The 20,971-nt window shown below is 35.4% G+C and overlaps 2 protein-coding genes across 2 annotated transcripts; both read right to left on the bottom strand.

The window, feature by feature from the left end:
* Positions 1-1,442: 1,442 nt before the first annotated feature.
* LOC132172681 (putative F-box/LRR-repeat protein 23) lies at positions 1,443-3,267 on the bottom strand. The gene is made up of 3 exons (XM_059584224.2): positions 2,859-3,267; positions 1,786-2,273; positions 1,443-1,657 (listed from the first exon to the last, which is right to left on the bottom strand). Exons 1-3 carry the CDS (start codon positions 3,176-3,178, stop codon positions 1,584-1,586), a joined length of 882 nt encoding a protein of 293 aa, XP_059440207.2. The 5' UTR covers positions 3,179-3,267; the 3' UTR covers positions 1,443-1,583.
* A 14,587-nt stretch (positions 3,268-17,854) lies between these two features.
* On the bottom strand, positions 17,855-20,552 carry LOC132172682 (putative F-box/LRR-repeat protein 23). The gene is given in 4 exon segments (XM_059584225.2): positions 17,855-17,997; positions 18,105-18,414; positions 18,417-18,574; positions 20,142-20,552. Coding segments are annotated over 4 exon segments (798 nt in total). The 5' UTR covers positions 20,462-20,552; the 3' UTR covers positions 17,855-17,987.
* Between the last annotated feature and the right edge of the window lie 419 nt (positions 20,553-20,971).

Raw genomic sequence — 20,971 nt, 5'->3', positions numbered from 1 at the left:
ATTATTACAATGCGTGGGCTTAAAAGTAAAGTTAACCTTTTCTCTTTACTATTTATCTGTAAATCTTTTTCTTAGAGCATTCACAATAGATGAGTCAAATGATTTTTTTATTTAAAATAGTTAATTAGATTTTTAAAAAACTCCCCACATTGGATTACCTAAAAAAAAAAAACACAAAATTGATATTTGATTGGATTATCCAAAATTAAAAAAAAAAAATGCTACATATAGCATTACTTTTTAAGAAAACCATTTTATTTTTTATTGTTTCTTTCACCTGTTTTCTCTTCTTCAAAACTTTTTCAACTTTTCAAGTTTGAAGAAAAGAGAAATTTGGGGTGATTGGTTGTTTAATTTGGCGGTTTTTTTTCTTTTTTTTTTTTCATGGTTTTTTGAATTAAAATGAATAAAAAATAAAAAAATAAATATTATTTTAATAGAATAGATAGAAATATAGCTAATCAGATGTAGATGCCTTGAAAAATTTATTAGTTTTTTTTTTTTTTTTCTAAGCTTGAAAAATTTATTAGTTAAACTAGATAAAATAAGTTTTGGGAAGCTATTTTGCATTAAAATTTGGCTACTCCATTGTGAATGCTCTTAAAATGATCCAACTAAACTTATCTTCATTAGGTTAAATACTTTATTAGTACATGAGTTTGTAAATTTTTATTTTTTTACCCATAGTTCAAATTTTATCATAAATGGTACTTGATTTATGGGAAAATACCAACTTAATACCTTTATTAGGTTCCATCATACGTGTCATTACATAGAAATGTCATGTGTCCTAAAAATGAATAATAATAAAAAAACTAAATCTTATTATTATTATTATTATTATTATTTTTTTTTTTTTTATATTTAGTTTTTTTAATTAATTTTAATATTTTTTAAGGCAAATGGCACTTCTATGTAACGACACGTGGCATTCCTTTAGTTTGGGCTAACGAAGGTACTAAGTTGGTATTTTTTCGTAAGTCAAGTATCATTTATGATAGGATTTGAACCTTATGTGAGAAAAAAAAAAAATGTGCAAACCCAAATACTAATAAAATAAGCCTACTATTAGTCCGTAAATATTTTTCTTAAAATGATCTAACCAAACTTAACTTAAGGGGATTTTTTTTTTTTTTTTTTTAACATGTCCACATAAGAGAAGAGGGAGGGGAGATTTCGAAATAGTGACCTTCGCTTCATGAGGCATGATTCACAACTGATTGAATTACTACTTAGGAACCTTCTTAAGGGGATTTAGGAAATTGTTTCATATACGATTTTTTAAATTTTTAATTATTATGTTAAAATTAATAGCTAAAATTTTATCAAATCAACATTTATTATTTTTATTAGTCCAATATTTAACGCTCAATAATTATCATATTCTACCATATTGATATTTCCTTCAAATTTAGAGTTCAGACCAAGTTGCATCATGCCGATAAACCAAAACTCAAAAAATAAAAAATCTTAAAAGAATTCACAACAAACAAGGCCGTATTGCCATGTTATTTAACAAACAAGGCCTTAATAGTAGTACAAAGTATCTAACCATTTTCAGCATAGGAATCATTCTATTTATGCTAGTCAAACCAAAAATCCGCATCGTCGAAGCAGCTCTCGAAGTCGAAGTCGTAGTCGTGGGGACTGAAGAGTACTGAAAATTCATAATATACTCATAAGTATCAGACAAATGATCTATATAGTCCCCCTTTCCTTGTTCTTTTATTTGAATTAAAAAATATATATAAGTATTAGACAAATGATGTATGTCCTTAAACCTACCTGTGCCAGTAATTTTCAATTCACAAATGTCCTCTTTAAATTCATAGTCATCAATGGAATCATGGGGAAGACGCAAGTCTTTAATCTGCTCAGCACACCTTCTTCCCAAATTCCCTTCTAGAGTGAGGTCCTTACATCGCCGTAAGTCAAGCGATTCAAGGTGAGGACAACCATCGAGGATGGCCTGCAAGCTGCCGTTAGTCAGAGTATAAGTTCCAACAAGATTGAGGCAGCGCAATTTACTCATGTTCTCTGCAATAGCAAGTGCCTCCTCATGACACCTTTTAGAACCCCGAAACCAGTTGTTGAATTGGAGTGATTTCAACAAAGGGCAACAGCGGCCCACAGCTTCCAGAGCTTCTTTTGACAATGGACAGTATGAAATGGCAAGCTCCTCTAGTAATGGAAGTTTTGCAGCCACTCCACTCAATCCACCATCTGAAACGCCAAGGCAGTTTGCAAGTCGAAGGCGTTTGAGCTGACTTGAACTGTTAAAATAACATGGAAGGAAATGACAAAAAAATCTACACATACATTTCATGGACCTATAAATAAATAAAACCTTGCATATTTTCTGATACTTAATTATACATCTAATTAAGGTAGACGATGGCGATAATTAATTACAGAAGCCTAATTATTTAAACATGAAGAAGTGAAACCAGATGTCCTGGGATTTATTATGCATAGGAAGATTTTAATTATAATTGGTTCAATGGTGCTGCAATAAGCACTCATTGTGCACAAGATTCCCCCCCACCCACCCACACACAAAAAAAGAATTTATGGTGGCAGAGGTTCTTTTTTTTTTTTGATGAGTAAACGTTATTAAATAATAAAGATGCACAACAAGTAAAATTTAAATTTTTTATGATCATCAAAACTACATCCTCCAATCAAATTCCCGTTTTATCAGCCACAAGGATTACATGTACAACTCAAGGATAAAGAACATCAATCAATCACATTGTGCAACAAAAAGGCAGATTAAACATAAGCATATCAATCAAAACCTTAATTTCAGGCGCGTTATTCAAATCAAATCCGAACAGAAAAAAAAAAAAAAAAAAAACCTGTCAGCAATGTGCCTGAGGAGCTCGTCGGTGCCGAAGTCGTCGACTTTGATATCGACCAACTGGCCGCAGCTGCGATCCACTGCGTCGCGGCACATCTTCTCGAGCTCGGGGAACGTCCAGTGGTCGCCGGGCTTACGCATGTCGATGGCGAGCCACATTGACGGGTCCTTGCAGAGTTTCCGCCACGGCGAGCACACCCACTGCGCGCTCGTCAGGATCTCGATGGCGCCCAGTCTCAGCAGGATCGACTTCGTCAAGTCTCTGGGCAGCTCCAGCCAGTTGCGGAACTCGTCTGAGGGGTGAGGAGGAGGGTCCATCGCTAGATTTTCTCGGAAAGGCTGGGATTTTCCGGGAAAATCAAGTCGGGGTTTCGGGGACTGCTTGTGTTTGTGTGGGGTTTTTATTTGCGAAATAAATTAGCTAAAAACCGGTTCACTGTTGATTCACATGAAAAGTATTGTGTTTTTTAACCAGTTGAGAAGCACTTTTAGTTGCCTCATGTTTGTGAATAATAATTAATAAATTCTTGCTATTTTTTTTTGTTTTCGATGAAATTCTTTCTGCTTATATTATTTGATTTAAATTCTTGTAGAAAGTTTGGAGATAATTTATAATCATTAACAAAATCCAAGATCACAATAATATTGTTTTCACGAAATTAATTATTTGTTTAAAACAATTGAGTTTGCATATTGGATTTCTTTGATTATTCTAAAGTAAATAGTCATATTCTTGCTACACACTCTTTAGTTAGCCTTACCAACGACCCAATTTCAACAAACCAAAGCTCTAAGATCCCTTACCCGCATCGTCTCCGACTAACATCATCATTAGGATCTTCCAGTTGCTGTCAATGGCGTTTCTTGGCCATTGTCCAACAATTTATTTTGGCCACTGCTCGCCGTTTCCCAAGTAACTTCTCCGTCATTAACTATTGGCCAATTGCCGGCTTCCACCACTGCTACCCACCTCTTAGTTGTCTCCTCCTTTCATGCACAATTCATCGAGAAAAAAAAAAAAAAAAATTTCTTTCCACCTTGAGGAAGGAATGTTAGAATATATGTTTTCCATATTAGGCTGATACTAAAATATTATTCATTTAAGTTTGATTGTAATCAAATTTTACCATACTTGTATTCTCTCACATACCATAGTTTTCCTATAAATTGACATCTTTGTATTGTATATATGAATGAAGTTAATAATAGCAAGATGCAAAATGGTAAACGTAAGTGTCTAATAGACTAATACCAAACCACCTCAAAATTTATTGTGTCTTTTCTTTCTCGTTGCTTCCACTATAATTCTCATTTTTTTTTAAAAAAGGAAATCTACAAAATCATTTAACACCTTGTTGAATTCAATATGAAAAATTTCAATAACTAGAAAGTCTACTTAGAATTTAGACTATGTTTTGCCAAAACATGGAAACCATTTTTTTAAAAAATTTATTTTTTATTCTAACAAGCTTAAGAAAAAAAATGGTCCGGTTTGTTAAAATTTTTGTTTTTCATCTTTTTTTTTTTGTTTTTCTCAAAACACAAACAGTAACAATTAACAAACAATCCTATAAATATAAAAGATGATTACTTATATAGGGGTTTGGCATAAATCAGCTCTTTTATGATCTCCAATAAAAGACAAATACGTCAACGTGAAACAACAAAAGCGAGTTAGACTAAAACACCGGATCTTTTTCTTCTCTTCAACAGTTCACTAAAATCCCTATTTCCTTATGTCGTTGCTTTAGCACAGGTAAAACCAACAACATTAAATATGACAATGAAACAATATTTCATTTATGAGAAACGTTCTTTTGCATTCTCCCATCATTTTCTCTCTTCATTTCTTGAAAATTAATTTTAAAATTTGTAAGGTCCACATAAATGAAGGTGTAAGTCCTACAAATCGAATGATTAATTTTTAAAAGAAGAGAATGAAAAAATGATAATAGCTTAAATGTGGGAAACCCTTCTCGCCAATTTTACTGATAATAATTTTTTATTTAATTATTAAATGTTGAGCTTAAAATGATATTTCTAATGAAAGTATTGCCTTATTTTAGGAAAAGAAAGGAATAAAGAAAAAGGGTAAAGATGCAGCATAGTGGAAAGAAGACTTAAAGCAAAAGAAAAAGAAAAAAGAAAAAGAAAAAGAAGAGGGCTTTGTTGTAGAGGACATCCAGCCGTTGATTTGATAAAAAACAACGAACAAGAAAGGCAAATGTCTCCTACATCTGCCAGCTATAAAAGAGACCGGATAAGACAAAATAAAAGAAAGCAAAACTTAAGGGAAGCAGCAAAGAGAAAAGAAGAGGTGTAAACGAAATAGGTCACGTAAAAGAGAACGTTACCCAACTAAGAAGGAAATGGTTTTGTACTTTTGTTTAACCCTCAATAAAAAGATATCTGATTCTTTCCGGTTCAAATGAGCAGGAAAAGGTCGGTTTCTTTAAAAAAAAAAAAAAATTGTTAATTATTTTTTTAGTACTTAGATTTGAGCCATTTGCATCATTTGAGAATTTATTTGTTTTCAATTGAATCATTTGTATCCGGACTAGTGGATTTGGCCATTTGGTCGTGATATGCCTGCTTTGCTATTTTGTCTTTTCAATTTTTTCATTTGTATGGATTAATTAATGGATTTGGACCATTTGGATGTGTATGTGAAATATATAATGTGGTATGTGATGATTTGGGTCATGCCTTTTCAAAAATATTGTCTAGCCCAAAAAACTGCATGTTTTTTCATCTTTTTGAAGTCATTTTGGCCCAAAATGATTAAAATAAGCCTAAAAAATGAGCTCATTGATGACCCAAAATACTTAAAAATCCCAAAAGCTCATATAAAAAAAGCGGTTATAAAACCTCCAGTTATTAGTTTGAATAACCACTAATCACCGGTTATAAAATAACCACTAACCACCTAGGCGATTGGGATTATTAAAAATTGATAATCACCCAAGGCGGTTGCGGTTAGCGGTTATAGCCAATAACTGCTAATCGTAAGCGCTTGTGTAGTCCTAGACTGAGATTTTTTTCAAAGATAGTTTGCTGGTTTAGTTCTAGTTTCTTTTATGTTATTTGTTTAGTTTAATGTTTTGCATTTTGATTATGGAATTTATTTTCAAGATTATGAGTGGTTAATCCTCTAGTTAGGGTTAGGGGTGAAACCTAGTATTTTTATTATGTGTTTTTAGACTATTTTATCTGTTATTTATAGATTAACAATTGAATGCTGGGGATAATTTTATTTTGAAATTAAGTAAGTTTATGTTGACAAGATTATTTTGATTCATTATGATTTTTGTTTATATCAAATGCTTATTTTTGGTTTGAAAATATATGAATACTTAATTAATTTATTTTGTAACATGTTATTGAAATCAAATTCTTAACCAACCCTTGTTTAATTTACTTTATTTTTTTATTAGTGCTTTATTGTTTTATCTTCCTATTAGAAAAAATTGATTTTCTATCTAATTGAGTAAAAAAATATGTCTCATGAACATGTGTTTGATGCATGTTGCTGCGTTTTCATATGTTATCCCCAAAACACACAGAACAAAAAATTCTTGCTGTTTATATTATTTGAATTCAATTATTGTAGAAAGTTTAGAGATAATTTATAATCATTAACAAAATCCAAGAGCATAATATTATTGTTTTCACAAAATTATTTGTTGAAACTTGAAAACAATTGTGTTTGCATTGAATTTCTTTGATTATTCTAAAGGAAATAGTCATATTCTTGCTACACACTTCCTAATCAGCCTTACTAACGGTCCAATTTTCAGCAAACCAAGGCCCAGGCGCTACAAAGATCCCTTACCCGCATCGTCTCCAATTGACATCATCAGGATCTTCCTGCCACTGTCATCGGCGTTTCTTGATCATTGTCCAACAATTAATTCCAGCCATTGCTAGTTGTCTCCCAAGTAAGTACTTGGTCCTTGCCTATTGGCCAATAGCCGGCCTCCATCGCAGCCACCCACCTTTTAGTCATCTCCTGCGTTCACTCGCAATTAATGGAGAAAAAAATAATTGTTTTTCTTTTCACCTTGAGTTTGAGAAAATGTTAGAATATATGCTAGGTTGATACTAAAACATTATTCATTTAAGTTTGATTGTAGTCAAATTTTATCATACTTTTATTCTCTCACATACCATAGTTTTCCTATAGATTGAGATCTTTGTATTGTACACATGAGTCAAGTTAATAAGAGCAAGATGCAGTTCTTTGGGCAATTTACAATGGTAAATGTAGGTGTCTCACACCAGATCACCCCAAAATTTATTGTATTTTCTTTCTCTTTGCTTCCGCTATAATTCTCTTTTTTATTTTTTTATTTATTTTTTATTTAAAATTCTACAAAACCAATTAAAACCTTGTTTAATTCAATATGAAAAGTTTTAGTAATTAGAGAGTCTAGTTTGAATTTAGATTATGTTTTGCCAAAAAAAAAAATCAAAATTTTAAAGTATAAATAAACTTGGGATTTATTTATTTATTTTTTATTTTTTTATTTTTTAGTTCTAGAAGCTTAAGAAAAAAAAAAAAGGTTCAGTTTGTTAAAATTTATGCTTTTCATCTTTCATTTCTTTTCTCAAAACAACAAAAGTGAACTCCAACAAAAGACAAACACATATGTGTGAAAACAACAAAAGTGAGTATGATGAAAACAACGAATCTTTTTCTTCTCTTCAATAGTTCACCAAAATCCCTATTTCCTTTTTCTGCTTCTTTTGCACCCGTAAAACCAACAACATCAAATATGATTCATGTAAATGAAGATATGAGTCCTACAAATCTAATGGTTAATTTTTTAAAAAAGAGAATGAAAGAATGATGAAAAAAAATAGGGAAAATTATCATTTTCTCCCATAAACTATCACTTGATTACCATATATCTCCATCAACTACCAAGTTGACATTACGATCCCATCAAACTATCATTTCGTTACCAAAACCCCTATTTCGTTAGTCAAGGTCGTTAAGTTGGACGGTCAACCTATCACGTGCACGTAAAATTCGTAATTGATGGGGGTATATGGTAATCGAGTGGTAGTTTATGGGGGGAAATGATAATTACCCAAAAAAAAAGGCATACGCATTCAAGGCATGTGACGCGCACATGATGGGCTGACTGTTCGACTTAACGACCTTGACTAACGAAATAGGGGTTTTGGTAATGAAATGATAGTTTGATGGGGTCGTAATGTAAACTTGGTAGTTGATGGAGATATATGGTAATCAAGTGATAGTTAATGGGGGGAAAGAATAATTACCCAAAAAAATACTAATTAACATTTAAGAAGGAAGAAAGTTACAAGTTACAACTAACATTCAAAAGGATTGCCAAAAATCAAAGCCCCTCATTCTTTCTAGCTAATCTTTTATCTCAAAACAATAACAAATTTTGAGGATACCTCCTCACTAATTTTAGTGATAATAGTTTAAATATGTATATTTCTTTATCAAAGTAAACGTTATCATATCTTATTATATTTTACATTTAATTGTAAAATATTTTTTAATTATTAAATGTTGAGCTTAAAATGATATTCTAATGAAAGTAATTGCATTTTTTTTTTTTTTTTTTGTCTTAAAGGAGTAGCTCAATTACCTTGAAATCATGTCTCATGAAGCGGAGGTCATTAGTTTGAATCCTCCCTCCATCTCTTGTGTGGGCATGTAAAAGAAAAAAAAAAAAAATTTGCCTTTTTTTTTTTTTTAAGGACAAGAAAGGAATAAAATAAAAAGGGGGTAAAGAGGCTGCATCGTGAAAAGAAGACTTATTAAAGAAAAAGGCTTTGTTGTAGAGGACATCCAGCCATTGATCTGAAAAAGAACAACGAAGAAGGCGGCAAATGTCTCATAAATCTGCCAGCTAAGCGACCGCATAAGACAAAATAAAAGAAAGCGAAAGCTCAAGGGAACCAGCAAAGAGAAAAGAAGTAGGTCAAGTAAAAGAGAACGTTACCCAACTAAGAAGGAAATGGTTTTGTTTAACCCTCAATAAAAATAAATCTGATTCTCCCCTGTTCAAATGAATGGAGAAGAGCCGACTTCTTTAAAAAAAAAAAAAACAAAATTGTCTTTTAAAAAAAGTGAAATGATTGTTTTGTCTATATTTTGTAAGGAACTGACGAATTAGGGAGGATTCGGTTCCATGAACAAAAAAAAAAAAAAAAAAAAAAAAAAAGGCGCCGAACATAATGAAATTTTTATTTTTATTTTTATTTTTTTATGTTTATCAAGGTTTTATCCTTTTGGAGAGCCAACCGGGAGACTGAGATTTTTTTCATAGATAGTTTACTAGCTTAGTTTTAGTTTCTTTTCTGTTATTTGTTAAGTTTAATGTTTAGCATTTGATTATGGAATTTATTTTCATGATTATGAGTGGTTAATCCTTTAGCTAGGGTTAGGGGTGATGCTTAATATTTTTATTATGTGTTTTTAGACTATTTTATTTGTTATTTATAAATTAATAATTTTAATTTGAAAGTAAGTTTATGTTGACATGAGTGTTTTGATTCATTAAGATTTTTGTTTATATCAAATGCTTACTTTGTTTGATTTGTTATGATTCGAAAATATATGAGTACTTAATTTATTTTGTAACATGTTATTGAAATCAAATTCTCAACTCACCCTTGTTCAATCTACTTTTTTTTTTTTTTTTTTAATTTTTTTTATTAGTGCTTTATTGTTTTATCTTCCAATTAGAAAAATTGATTTGCTACCTAGTTGAGTAAAAAAATATGTCTCATGAATATGTGTTTGATGCATGTTGCTTCATTTTCATATTGTTTTGTTTCTTTTATGTTTGTAAAAAAATAATAATAATAATAAAAAAGACAGTACTTTTTGTTTTTATCTTTTTAGTCCCCCCCCGCCCCCCTTTTTTTTTTGTGTGTGTGTTTTTAGTTAAAAAATTAATAATAATAAAAAGTTTTTATTCCTTAGTATGAGTTATATGTTTTAAGTTCATTATGCTCGTGAATAGAAAGACCCTTTTTTTTTTTTTCCCTAATCGAAAATGACAGGCAAAATAAACTAATTGTGTCTATTTTATTTAGGTATTATTATAGTAGCACTTATCCGTTAAGAGTCGCACATGCATGGCCTAGACGGCGGGAACCACCAACCTAACTTACACTAATTAAACATGAAAATTCTTATTACAGGATTTGAACCTAGCTATGCCTTAGTCTATACTTAACCACTTTAAAATTTATTTTGGACAATTCAACCACTACCTTCGTCAAAATAAGACTTCACAGCAAAAGAATAATAATAATAATAATAATAATAATAATAAAACAGGGCTTTGTCGTAGAGGACATCCAGCCGTTGATTTGAAAAAAAAAAGGCAAAGGCAAAGGCAAAATTTTTACTTTTGCTATTAAGTCGATTAGTACTTAAAGAAAAGGAAAAAAAAATGTATAATGAGTCCATAAGTCAACCCTTTAAAATTTAAAACTCCCTGAGCTTTTTTTTATCTTTTTTCTTTTCGAAAATTTACTCACTGGGTCAATTAAAATGACAATAAAATCTCCGTCGTCAAAATTTTTTAACAGCTATTAGAGCCACTCAAAACGCACCGTTTTTCCTGATTAAAATATTAATGTTTTATTAATTTAATTTAAAAAATTAAATCTAAAAATAAAAAATTAAAGGGTGGCTAGGGGTGGCGCTGCAGGGGTGGCTTGCGGCCACCCCATGGGTGGAGGGGTGGCCCGCGGGCCACCTCAAACCCCCAATGGGGTGGCCGCGAGCCACCCCTAGCCACCCTTCAATCCACCCCTCCACTGCAGCCACCCCAAACCACCGAAGGGGTGGCTCGAGCAGATTCCCTTCCAACCATCTGCAAGTGGATCACATCCTACTCAATCACCAATACCTACACAAGGTAATTGAGACAACCTACTTGTTGTATTTATAATTTGTACATCTAGGTGAGTTACTATGAATTTCATGATGTTGATTGTGATTTTTATTATGATTTTGATTGTTATTGGAATCCTTATCAACAAATGCAACCTGCACAAGATAATATATCAAGGCCCAATAAGAGACAAGCATCTACTACTGATTATGTATTTATTAGTAACCTTTGTTTAAGTAATAAAATCATTTGTTTTTTGTTTTCCTAATGACGATCTTGCACGTGCAGATTGCTTTAACCAAAAGGATGAAGACAAGGGCAGGTAAGGGCAGGGTGACACATAAGGGTATCACACAAAAAATTAAGTCCACATTGCCATCCACTACAGCTGATGCACGACAGAAGAACTTGGGACTTAGATCTGGAAGAGTGGTTGTACCAATCGTGGAGAAGGGAATCCGGCGAATGGAAGCAAAGAATAAATAGAAAAGACCTACATGACAAAATTAATGGACATTCAAGTTTGACTTTTGTTTAGGTTGTTAGACACCATATCAAACTTTTTTGTTTGGATAAACCTCCTATGCGGTCGGGCTGCAAAACTGCTGTTTTGCAACATCCAATAGCATGCGTACACATCAGCTAGTAACACAGAATCAAATAGGAACAAAAGCACTGGATTTTAAATCCAAAGGCAAAAAAAAAAACCATTTTTTTATCACATACCCTCTTTTTCTTTCCTTCTCTGTTTCATCTTCACCTATGGTTCATCCTCAGCACCCAATTGGTTCATCTTTCTTTCTCTCTCTCCATTTTCACCTTCTGGAAAACCAGAAAGAAATCAGACTTCCTTTGATTTCTTTTGTCATAACCAAAAACACAAGCATTGAAGATCTTTTGTCATAACCAAAAACACAAGCATTGAAGAAAGCACAGGATTTTTCGCAAACCATCGCTGGCCAACCGTTTGAGAAAATTTTTGTTTTTTCGTGGAAACAGTAGTGACCCTTCTGAGAAAAAAACAAGGTTTCGTGACTCTTTTTTTGAGAAAAAAAAAAAATCAAGAAACTTTCCATCTTCTAAATCTCCCTGTGTTGGCTTATAGAGAAAAATGGATTCTTCATCGTCTACGGCTGATATTGGTGTAGAAAGGATCAACGCCTATGGAGCGCCCTCAAGTTGCTTTGATTTTCTCTAGTTGTATTTGATTTTGGAGTTTGGCTATGCATGCTAGAAATAGATAGAAACAGATTGGCTTGATAGGTGAGTCTGGAGTGATATTGTGAGTTTGGAGTGTAATTTGGCTTGAATATGGTGAGTCTAGAGGGATATTTTGAGTTTGGAGTGATATTGTGAGTTTGACTTGAATTCCATCAAATTGTGCACCATTTTAATCTGTTTTGCTTAGTTAAATTATAAGGCTTTGCTGTTTTCTATTGTTTCTGTACTGCTTGGATTGGCCATTAGCATTGGCCATTGTATTTGGTGATCGGATCTAATACTTGTACTTGTTGCATTGTAATAACACGTTCAACAAGACTTGGCTTTCATTGTAAAACACTCGAGAGAAAAGTTGCAGTGTATCCCTTGTGAAGGCAAACTTAAAATAATCGCCTAGATTCTCTCATAAGCAATCCAGTGTCCCTTTCTATTGTTTCTGTACCAAACCATAATCAATTTCAACCGAATCAATACTCAGTCATTCCTTCAAACAATTCGACTCATCTGCACAAAACCTTTCTTAACAAAATTCACAATGGCTAATACATATGGCTACAACTCAAGTCAACTCAGAAAAATGGCTAATACATATGACAATCCCTTTGAAGCTCAGCTTCTCCTTGGTCCCCGCTTGGTCTAAAAAATTTCAGGTGCACACACTTGGTCTCAATCCACCTGCTCGGGCGCCAGCAAACCCACAACCAGACACCGGCGCTGGCCAGCATCCCAGCGTGGGTCTGCTGGGCGTTCAGCCAGACCAGAAAAAAAAAAACAGAAAAAACACAACCCCAATCAGCCAAACCAGAAAAAACAAAACCCAAACTCCAAATCAAGAGAGACCAAACAAAATCAACAAAGAAAATTTCCTAAGCTGCTAGACCCACGGTGTTCACAGACCCAAAACGCTGCTGGGTGTTCGCCAGACCCACGGCGCCATAGGTCTGGAGAGAACCATTCGTGTGCGCCGCAACCCATTTTGTACATGGAAAGATCGACGAAACCCATTCATGTGTACCGCAAATTCGAAACCCATGAACGAAAGCTGTAGATAGGGAGAGACTTTCAAAGAGGGAGAGCCTTCTTGGTGAAAGAGATGGTGTTTCAGGGAGAAGAGGAAGAGTATTTTTGATTGTTTTTTTGATGGGTTTGATTTATTAAAGAGAAGAGGAATTAATTGGTGTTTCAGTTGTATTGTGTAGTTGTGCAATAAGGTGAGGTGTCAATCAACTATTGGATGCTGCCAAAGGTGGAGTTTATAGACGGACCGCATGGTAGGGGCACTCTTTTTGTTTAGCTGTAATCTTTTGGTTTGGTTGTTAACTACTAATGATGATGTGGATGTTAGGCCCCTACTCAGAAGGCGATAAACTGATGTGAATTGTTGTTTAATGTGAATGGTTGATTAGGTATGGTGAATATTGTAACCATTTTGGTTTGGTTGTTAACTACTAATGATGATGTGGATGTTAGGCTCCTACTTAGATGGCGATGAACTTATGTGAATTGTTGTTTAATGTGAGTGGTTGACTAGGTATGGTGAATATTGTAACCATTTTGGTTTGGTTGTTAAGTACATGTTTAATTTTGTAATGTTCCAATCTTTTTGTGTGCATGGATAGACCTAAAATGTTGAATGAAATAGTTAGCATTATCAATGATGGTCAATTCCTATCATATTTACAAATTGCAAATGATAGACAAGGAACTTACAAATTGCAAAGGATAGACAAGGAACCAAGTCTACTACTCACGATAAAATTTATCAAAACAAAAGCAGTTGCAATAACATGCAGATTGTTAGTTGGCTTACAACACGATGAATAAGTTCATCTTTTTTTTTTTTTTTTTTTCTAATTAAAAGAGGGGGGAGGGGCAACCAGTGTAGATTTCCCCCCCTGGGCGTGACCATAGGGGCCTCCCCTCGCCATGGAATGTCCGGTTTGAGCCATAGCTACTGCCTAAGCGGCGAGCCCGTCACCACAGCCCCACAAAGGTGCGAGTTGGTAAAGCCCAGAATTGAGCACGCACTACTACCGCAAGCAGGTTCGAACTCGTGCCCCTGGAGGGGGGGGTTTACCCGGCTGCTTTACCATCTCGACTACCACCTTGGTGGTATGAATAAGTTCATCTTAACATTAGCTTACTACCACTATATTGATTGTACCCACTAACATAAAATAGTATAATCATAATAAAAAAACCTAAGGCAGCTTGATACATCTTCTCCCTAGACTGGTACAACTTTACCCTAGTTTGGTACAACTCTAACTTCAATTGAAATTGGATAGATTGATTCTCCATCTCAGCACGCATTGTATCTCCTTTGTCGTGTAGTTGTTTAATTTCAGCACGCATTCTTTCTTTGTAATTGCACATTTCGTTATCAGCCCTCTGAAAAAACTTACAATTTGCAAGATAGAAAAAAAAAAAAAATGAATCTCATAAATTATCAGCCTAAACAGAAAACACAGACAGTTAGTAAATTAAAACAATTACCTGGTAGTTTAGACACCCGTACCACTTTCTACCAAAATTTATTTCTGTCAAGAAGGTCCTTACATAAGCAAGAAATCCACAATAACATTGCAGACGTCCACTGGACGCATCGCTATTTGTAGACATTATTTTTCTGTGCCTACACAAAAGATAAAAGCTTACAAAAGCTTCTTTGAAACCATGTCCCACCATGTCCGAATTTACACAATGTGTTCCAAAAAAAAAAAAAAAGCCTGACTATCTTATGAAGCATAACTTCTAAAAGTGTGATGATAGATGCTTCTCTAAAGCATAACTTCCAAATATGAAAACAAAACCACACAAAACCACACAAAAATTCACTTATTTCCTTCTATATGGTTTGGGCTGGGGGAAGATTTTTGGAAGAAGTCTCTGTGGAAGAAATTAAAGAAAAGTAGGACTGGGGAACAAGGTGTTTTTCCCTAAATTCAGAGGTGAAGTGGTATTCTACCATGGTGTGTGTGTCAACCATGTGGTGAAGTGCTTAATTGGCTAAGGTGCAGTGATACTATACATGGAGAACGATTTTGATAGTTCTCCAACAATGCTTGAACCATTACTAACACATACATGAGCTAAATAGACAAAGATACAAGCTTACAAGAAATTTTATGTTTAACAAGAGCTTCTTACAGGGCAGCGGCGCTGCTGCTTCGTGGCGGCCGGATGATGGATTGTGGTGGCCGGCAGTTTGGGAGAGAGGGAGAGAGAAATTGGGTTGGGGTCGGCGAAAGGACTGCTTCATGGTGGCCTGACATTGAATTGTGGTGGCCGATGATACTGCGTCGCCACTGGATGGTGTGGCCGGCGGTTGTGGTGGTGGGTGGGAGGGGGAGAGAGAAATTGAGAGAGAGAGAGAGAGAGAGAGAGAGAGAGAGAGAGGGGGGGGCAAGGCGGGAGGTGTGGGATTTAGTGGGTAAAACTAAATGTGCATTTTGTTTTTTAATTTTTAATTAAAAGGCTACTTAAACCAGGTATGCGCAAAATCTGGAGAGAAATCCAAAAGCTGGCACGTGACGCGTGCGTGACATGTTGACCGTCATGTTAACTTCTTCGACTGACGGAAGGGGGGGTTTTGGTAACGAAATTGTAGTTTGATGAGGTCGTAATGTAAAGTTGGTAGTTGATGGGAAAAATGGTCATCAGGTGGTAGTTCATGAGGGAAAAGGATAATTTCCCCTATTTCTTTAGTATTATCAGTGGCTGCTACACCCATCATGTTTCAAGCTCTTTGAAACTTTAGTTGTGGCTTATTTAGGCAAATCCTTGGAGGATCATCATTGTCTAGTTTTTGAAACATGTTTTTCCATTTTTTTTTTCAAAAAATAAAATAAAATAAAATAAGACTTTCACAATATATGTACAGATCAAGATAATATGCTTAGGGAAAAATAAATGTGTAGATTATATAACAATAAAGGTATAAATGAGGCCGTAGTTGAATTTGAGCTGTGCATGTGGGTGCGTGGAGGATCCAATGAGGCCGCAGTTGGCGGATATAGACTCACCGGGTTCTGATATGTCAATTGGCGCTATTATTGAGTCGATCGCCGCTTTTTGGCGGTGCATAACTAAATGGGTAGATTCTTTAGGGACCGTGGCGGCTCGTTTGGACACCGTTGGTGGCAAATAGACTGACTGGCTCTTAGTCTATAGACTTGGAACGACTTTTGAGGTTATGGGCAGTAGAAATTTTGGAGGCGCTTGGTGTAGGGCAATGAAACTGAAATTCGTCAAAACAGAACGCCAAAAGAACTCTGATACCATGTTAAATATATTGAAGAGATATATTAAAGAAGAGAGAAGAGCGCGAAAATATATAATTGACTACATTGTAGTAAGATTATATTGTATGAAGGATTACATAGGCCTCTGTATATAAAAAGTCTATGAGTGATAAGCAAGTAACCTAGTAGACTAAAAAAACCCTAGAATTATATCTAATATATCTAATTATATCTAAATTAATCTATGGTGATCCTTATGGAGGATCACCATAGATTAATTTTATATTTTTTTATTTTATTTTTTAAAGATAAAGACTTGCACGATATATGCCGAGATAAACATAATCTGCTTAGAAAAAATAAATAAAGGGAAATTATATCTAAAATTCTTAGGTAAACGCGATTTTATTAAAAACTCCCTGGGTATTTTTTTTTTGGAAATTTAGTCTCTGGGTCACTCGAAACTACTAGAAAACTCTCTACCGTCAATTTTTGTTAACTTCCGTTAGTCTACTCAAAACTCACCATTTTATCTGATTAAAATATTATTTTTTTATTAATTTAATTTAAAAAATTCAATCTAAAAAAAAAAAAAAATTTGAAGGGTGGCCATACCACCACCACCACCCCCCCAAACCCCTATGGGGTGGCCGCAAGCCACCCCAAGGGTGGGCGAACCACCCCTGGGGTGGCTTGCGGCCAGCCCCAGGTGGTTTGGGGTGGCCTGCGGGCCACCCCAAACCACCTATGGGGTGGCTCGAGCCACCCCTTGGGTGGCTTGGGGTGGCTCGCGGCCACCCCTTTCCACCCATGGGGTGGCTTGAGCCACCCCTTGGGTGGCTTGGGGTGGCTCGCAGCCACCCCCTTCCACCCAAGGGGTGGCTCGCGGCCACCCCATGGGTGGAGGGGTGGCCTGTGGGCCACCCCAAACCCCCAAGGGGGTGGGTCGCGGCCACCCTTTGGGGGTTTGGGGTGGCCCGCAAGCCACCCCTCCACCCATGGGGTGGCCGCGAGCCACCCCAAGCCACCCAAGGGGTGGCTCGAGGTGGTTTGGGGTGGCCCGCAGGCCACCCCAAGCCACCCCAGGGGTGGGCGAACCACCCCTGGGGTGGCTTACGGCCACCCCATATGGGTTGTGTGGGGGAGGGTGGCCAGGGGTGGTACCATGGGTTGTTTTTTTTTTTTTTTAAGATTGAACTTTTTAAATTAAATTAATAAAAAAATAATATTTTAATCAGATAAAACGGTGAGTTTTGAGTAGACTAACGGAAGTTAACAAAAATTGACGGTAGGGAGTTTTCTAGTAGTTTCGAGTGACCCAAGGACTAAATTTCCAAAAAAAAATACCCAAAGAATTTTTTTAAAAAGCGCGTTTACCTAAGGATTTTAGATATAATTTCCCATAAATAAAATATATAGATTATGTAACAAATAAGGTATAAGTAAGATAAATAATTTGAAGCCTACCATTTCTTCCCTTCAAAAAGCTTCTTGACATGCAATGGCTGTGTTTGCCAAAAGACCCAAAGGACCCCAAAAAAATATTTCACACTATTCATCTTAAAGTTAACCCCCAACATTCTTACTTTTTCCATTACATCAATAATTTTATATTATTATTTAAATAAAAATATTACTACAAAACAAAAATTTTCAGTTTTTCATTCAAAACATTCTTACAAAACATCTTTTTTCACTTTTTCCTACAAAACATCTTCAAAGTATTCAATGTCGATTTAGCGGTGGTGGTAGTAGACTTGGTCCGAGAAATCACCGCCACCTGAGATGTCATAATATACTTATCAGACAAATGATGCAGTTCCCATTCCATTATTTGAATAGGAAAACAAAAAATATCAAACAAATGATCTATGTCCGAAATCTCACCAAACAATAAATTCACGTTTCCACCAAACAATAAATTCCCGGTAATCAGTGGAATCACCGGGAAGACGCAAGTGCTTAATCTGTTGAGCACATCTTCCCAAATCCCCTGCCAGAGTGACATTCAAACATAGCCGTAGGTCAAGTGATTCAAGGTGAGGACAACCATCAAGGCTGGCCTGCAAGCCGTCGTTAGTGAGCATATTTCCAAAAAGCTGGAGGTGGCGCAAGTCACTCATGTTCTCTGCAATAGCAAATGCCTCCTCTTCATACTTTCCATACCTCCGGCTGTTGAATTTGAGTGATTTCAAAGAGGGCAATAACGGCCCACAGCTTTGAGAGCTTCTTTTGACAATGGACAGTATGAAATGACAAGCTCCTCTAATAATGGAAGTTTTGCAGCCACTCCACTGAATCCCTCATCTGAAATGTCATTGCAATGCACAAGCCGAAGGCATTTGAGCTGACTTGAACTGTTAAAATACCATTAAAGGAAATGACAAAAAAATGAACAAGCAGCTATCAACAGACAGGCAAACACAAATATGTGGAAGAATTCTACATCAGCCACTTCATCATTGAGAAATTGAATCCGCAACATAACTGTGCACTGTATCAGATACATTTTTCTACATTGCAGCCCCCCACTGGAGCCTATAATTCAACAAGGAGGACAGCTGCAAAGTGGTGGTGTGCTGCCTACTTTCTATTCCGTATAGAAAAATTATTCAGAGAAAAGAAACACAATGTCTAGTTGGGAACATCCCATAACTTCATACATTTGAAGCCATAAGTCCAAGTATCTTGTGACTTTTGAAAATACCGAGGAACTATGCCAACATCATATGCGAACTTGCCTGTTTATAAAGCACAAGCAAACTACCAAGTTTGTAACTCAGCTACAGTTAACACAAGATACAACGTTTCTTTTGTAAGTAATTTTTTCCTCAAGTAGAAGGGAAAAATAAGATTCGAACTAGTGATTTCCGCTTTATGAGGCGTGGTCTTTAGCCGATTGAGCAACCCCTTGGGCTCTACAAGATACACATTATAGTAGTTCAGTCTTAATCTACATATATTCATGGACCTAGAAATAAATATAACCTTGCATATTTTCTGATACTTGAAAGAAACTAAGCTTTCTTTAATATAGGCTAAGGATATAACAAAATTGCACTTATGACACAATCTTAGAGAAGTCATTGCTGCACCAATTACATCTAATTAATATAGACCATGGTGATAATTAATCACAGAAGCCTAATGATTTAAACATGAAGAAGTGAAACCAGAAGTCCTGATCCTTGAATACTAGGTATTTATTATGCACACAAAGATTGAACAGTCAGCTTGACCAAAGTCAGTCGTCAAATTGTTGGCAAACCAATTTTATTTAAAATTGGCTCAACGGTGCTGCAATAACCACTCATTGTGCACAACATTGCCCCCACTGCAGTTTTCATCAAAGAACAACTCTTTTTCAAAGGTAATTGCCTACCATTCAGGAATCCAGCTTCTATTGCTTTAGTTAGAATCTTTGACTTGAGCACGCGATGGGCTTTCAATATTATTTATGGTAACTTTTGATGATCATCAAAAGTACATCCTCCAATCAAATTCCCTTTTTTTATCTTTGCCTTAAATGTGCTCTAGGCTTACATGTAACACCTTACACTATGAAAGCTACGCACATCAATCCAAATGTTTGAACAAAGTGATTTTCATAGTCTTTTTCCAAGAAGAAAAACAATGAGTGAAGCAAGACAATCACAAAAACATGGTTTTGATAGAAATTGATAAACACAGATATCTCAAATTTACCAAAAAACCCTAAACCTCTAAATCAATTAACTAGAATTACACGAAGAAGTTACCAAAATCCAAACAACCAAAAGACTCGTAGCAATCACATTGCACAACAAAAAGGCCATCAATATTAAAGATTAAACATAAACATGTCAATCAAAACCTTTATTTCTCGCGCATAATTCAAATCAAATCCGAACAGAAAAAAAAGAAAAAAAAAAAAAAAGAAAATACCAGTCAGCGATGTGCCTGAGGAGCTTGTCGGTGCCGAAGTTTTCGACGCTGATATCGACCAACTGGCCGCAGCTGCAATCGACGGCGTCGTGGCACATCCTCTCGAGTTCGTAGTTATTCCAATAGTTGTCGGTGTTGCAAATGTCGACGGCGCGCCACATCGACGGGTCCTTGCAGAGTTTGCGCCACGGCGAGCACACCGTCTGCGCGCTCGTCAGGATCTCGATGGCGCCCAGTCTCAGCAGGATCGACGCCGTCACGTCCCGGGGCAACTCCAGCCAGTTGCGGAACTCGTCTGCGGGGTCTGCAGGAGGGTCCATCGCGAGATTTTCTCGAAAAGGTTGAGATTTTCCGGGAAAATCAAGTCTTGGTGTAATTAGACCATTCAATTAAAAACAATATTTTTTTCACCAAAATCCCTACTACCTCCTGTCGCTGCTTTAGCCCCGTAAAACCAACAACATCAAATAGGACAATAAAACAATATTTCATTTATGAGAAAGGCTTGTTTGTATTCTCTCGTAATTTTTTATGGAAAATGTTAACGTCACAACATAAATTCAACTTATGACCAACTTTTTTTCTACGTGTCATTTAAATAAAAAAAATTGATAGAGAGAATTTTGAGATTCTGAAAATTTGGGAAAAAAAACAATTTGTTTAGTTTAAAATTCAATTTTTTTTTATACGTAGGAGAGAAGTTAGCTATGAGTTGGGTTTGTGTTGTGCCCGTATCAAACCTCATTTTTTATTCTCATCTTTTAATTTTTTTTTATACAATTTGGAATTTTCATAATTCAAATATTATCAATGACATATACAAGCCTCTC

The sequence above is a fragment of the Corylus avellana genome, chromosome 1 (genome assembly GCF_965113065.1).
Source record: "Corylus avellana chromosome 1, dhCorAvel1.hap1.2, whole genome shotgun sequence".
NCBI lineage: Eukaryota > Viridiplantae > Streptophyta > Magnoliopsida > Fagales > Betulaceae > Corylus > Corylus avellana.
Note: the sequence above shows the minus strand (reverse complement) of the source record. Positions and strands in the feature narration are given on the sequence as shown.

Bases quoted from the DNA above. Each gene is read 5' to 3' on its own strand.
- LOC132172681 (XM_059584224.2), bottom strand. From the start codon at position 3,178: ATGGACCCTCCTCCTCACCCCTCAGACGAGTTCCGCAACTGGCTGGAG. The intron at 2,274-2,858 runs GTTTTTTTTTTT...TTATTTTAACAG, and splicing joins CTCAGGCACATTGCTGACAG to TTCAAGTCAGCTCAAACGCC. The intron at 1,658-1,785 runs GTAGGTTTAAGG...ATGAATTTTCAG, and splicing joins ATTGAAAATTACTGGCACAG to TACTCTTCAGTCCCCACGAC.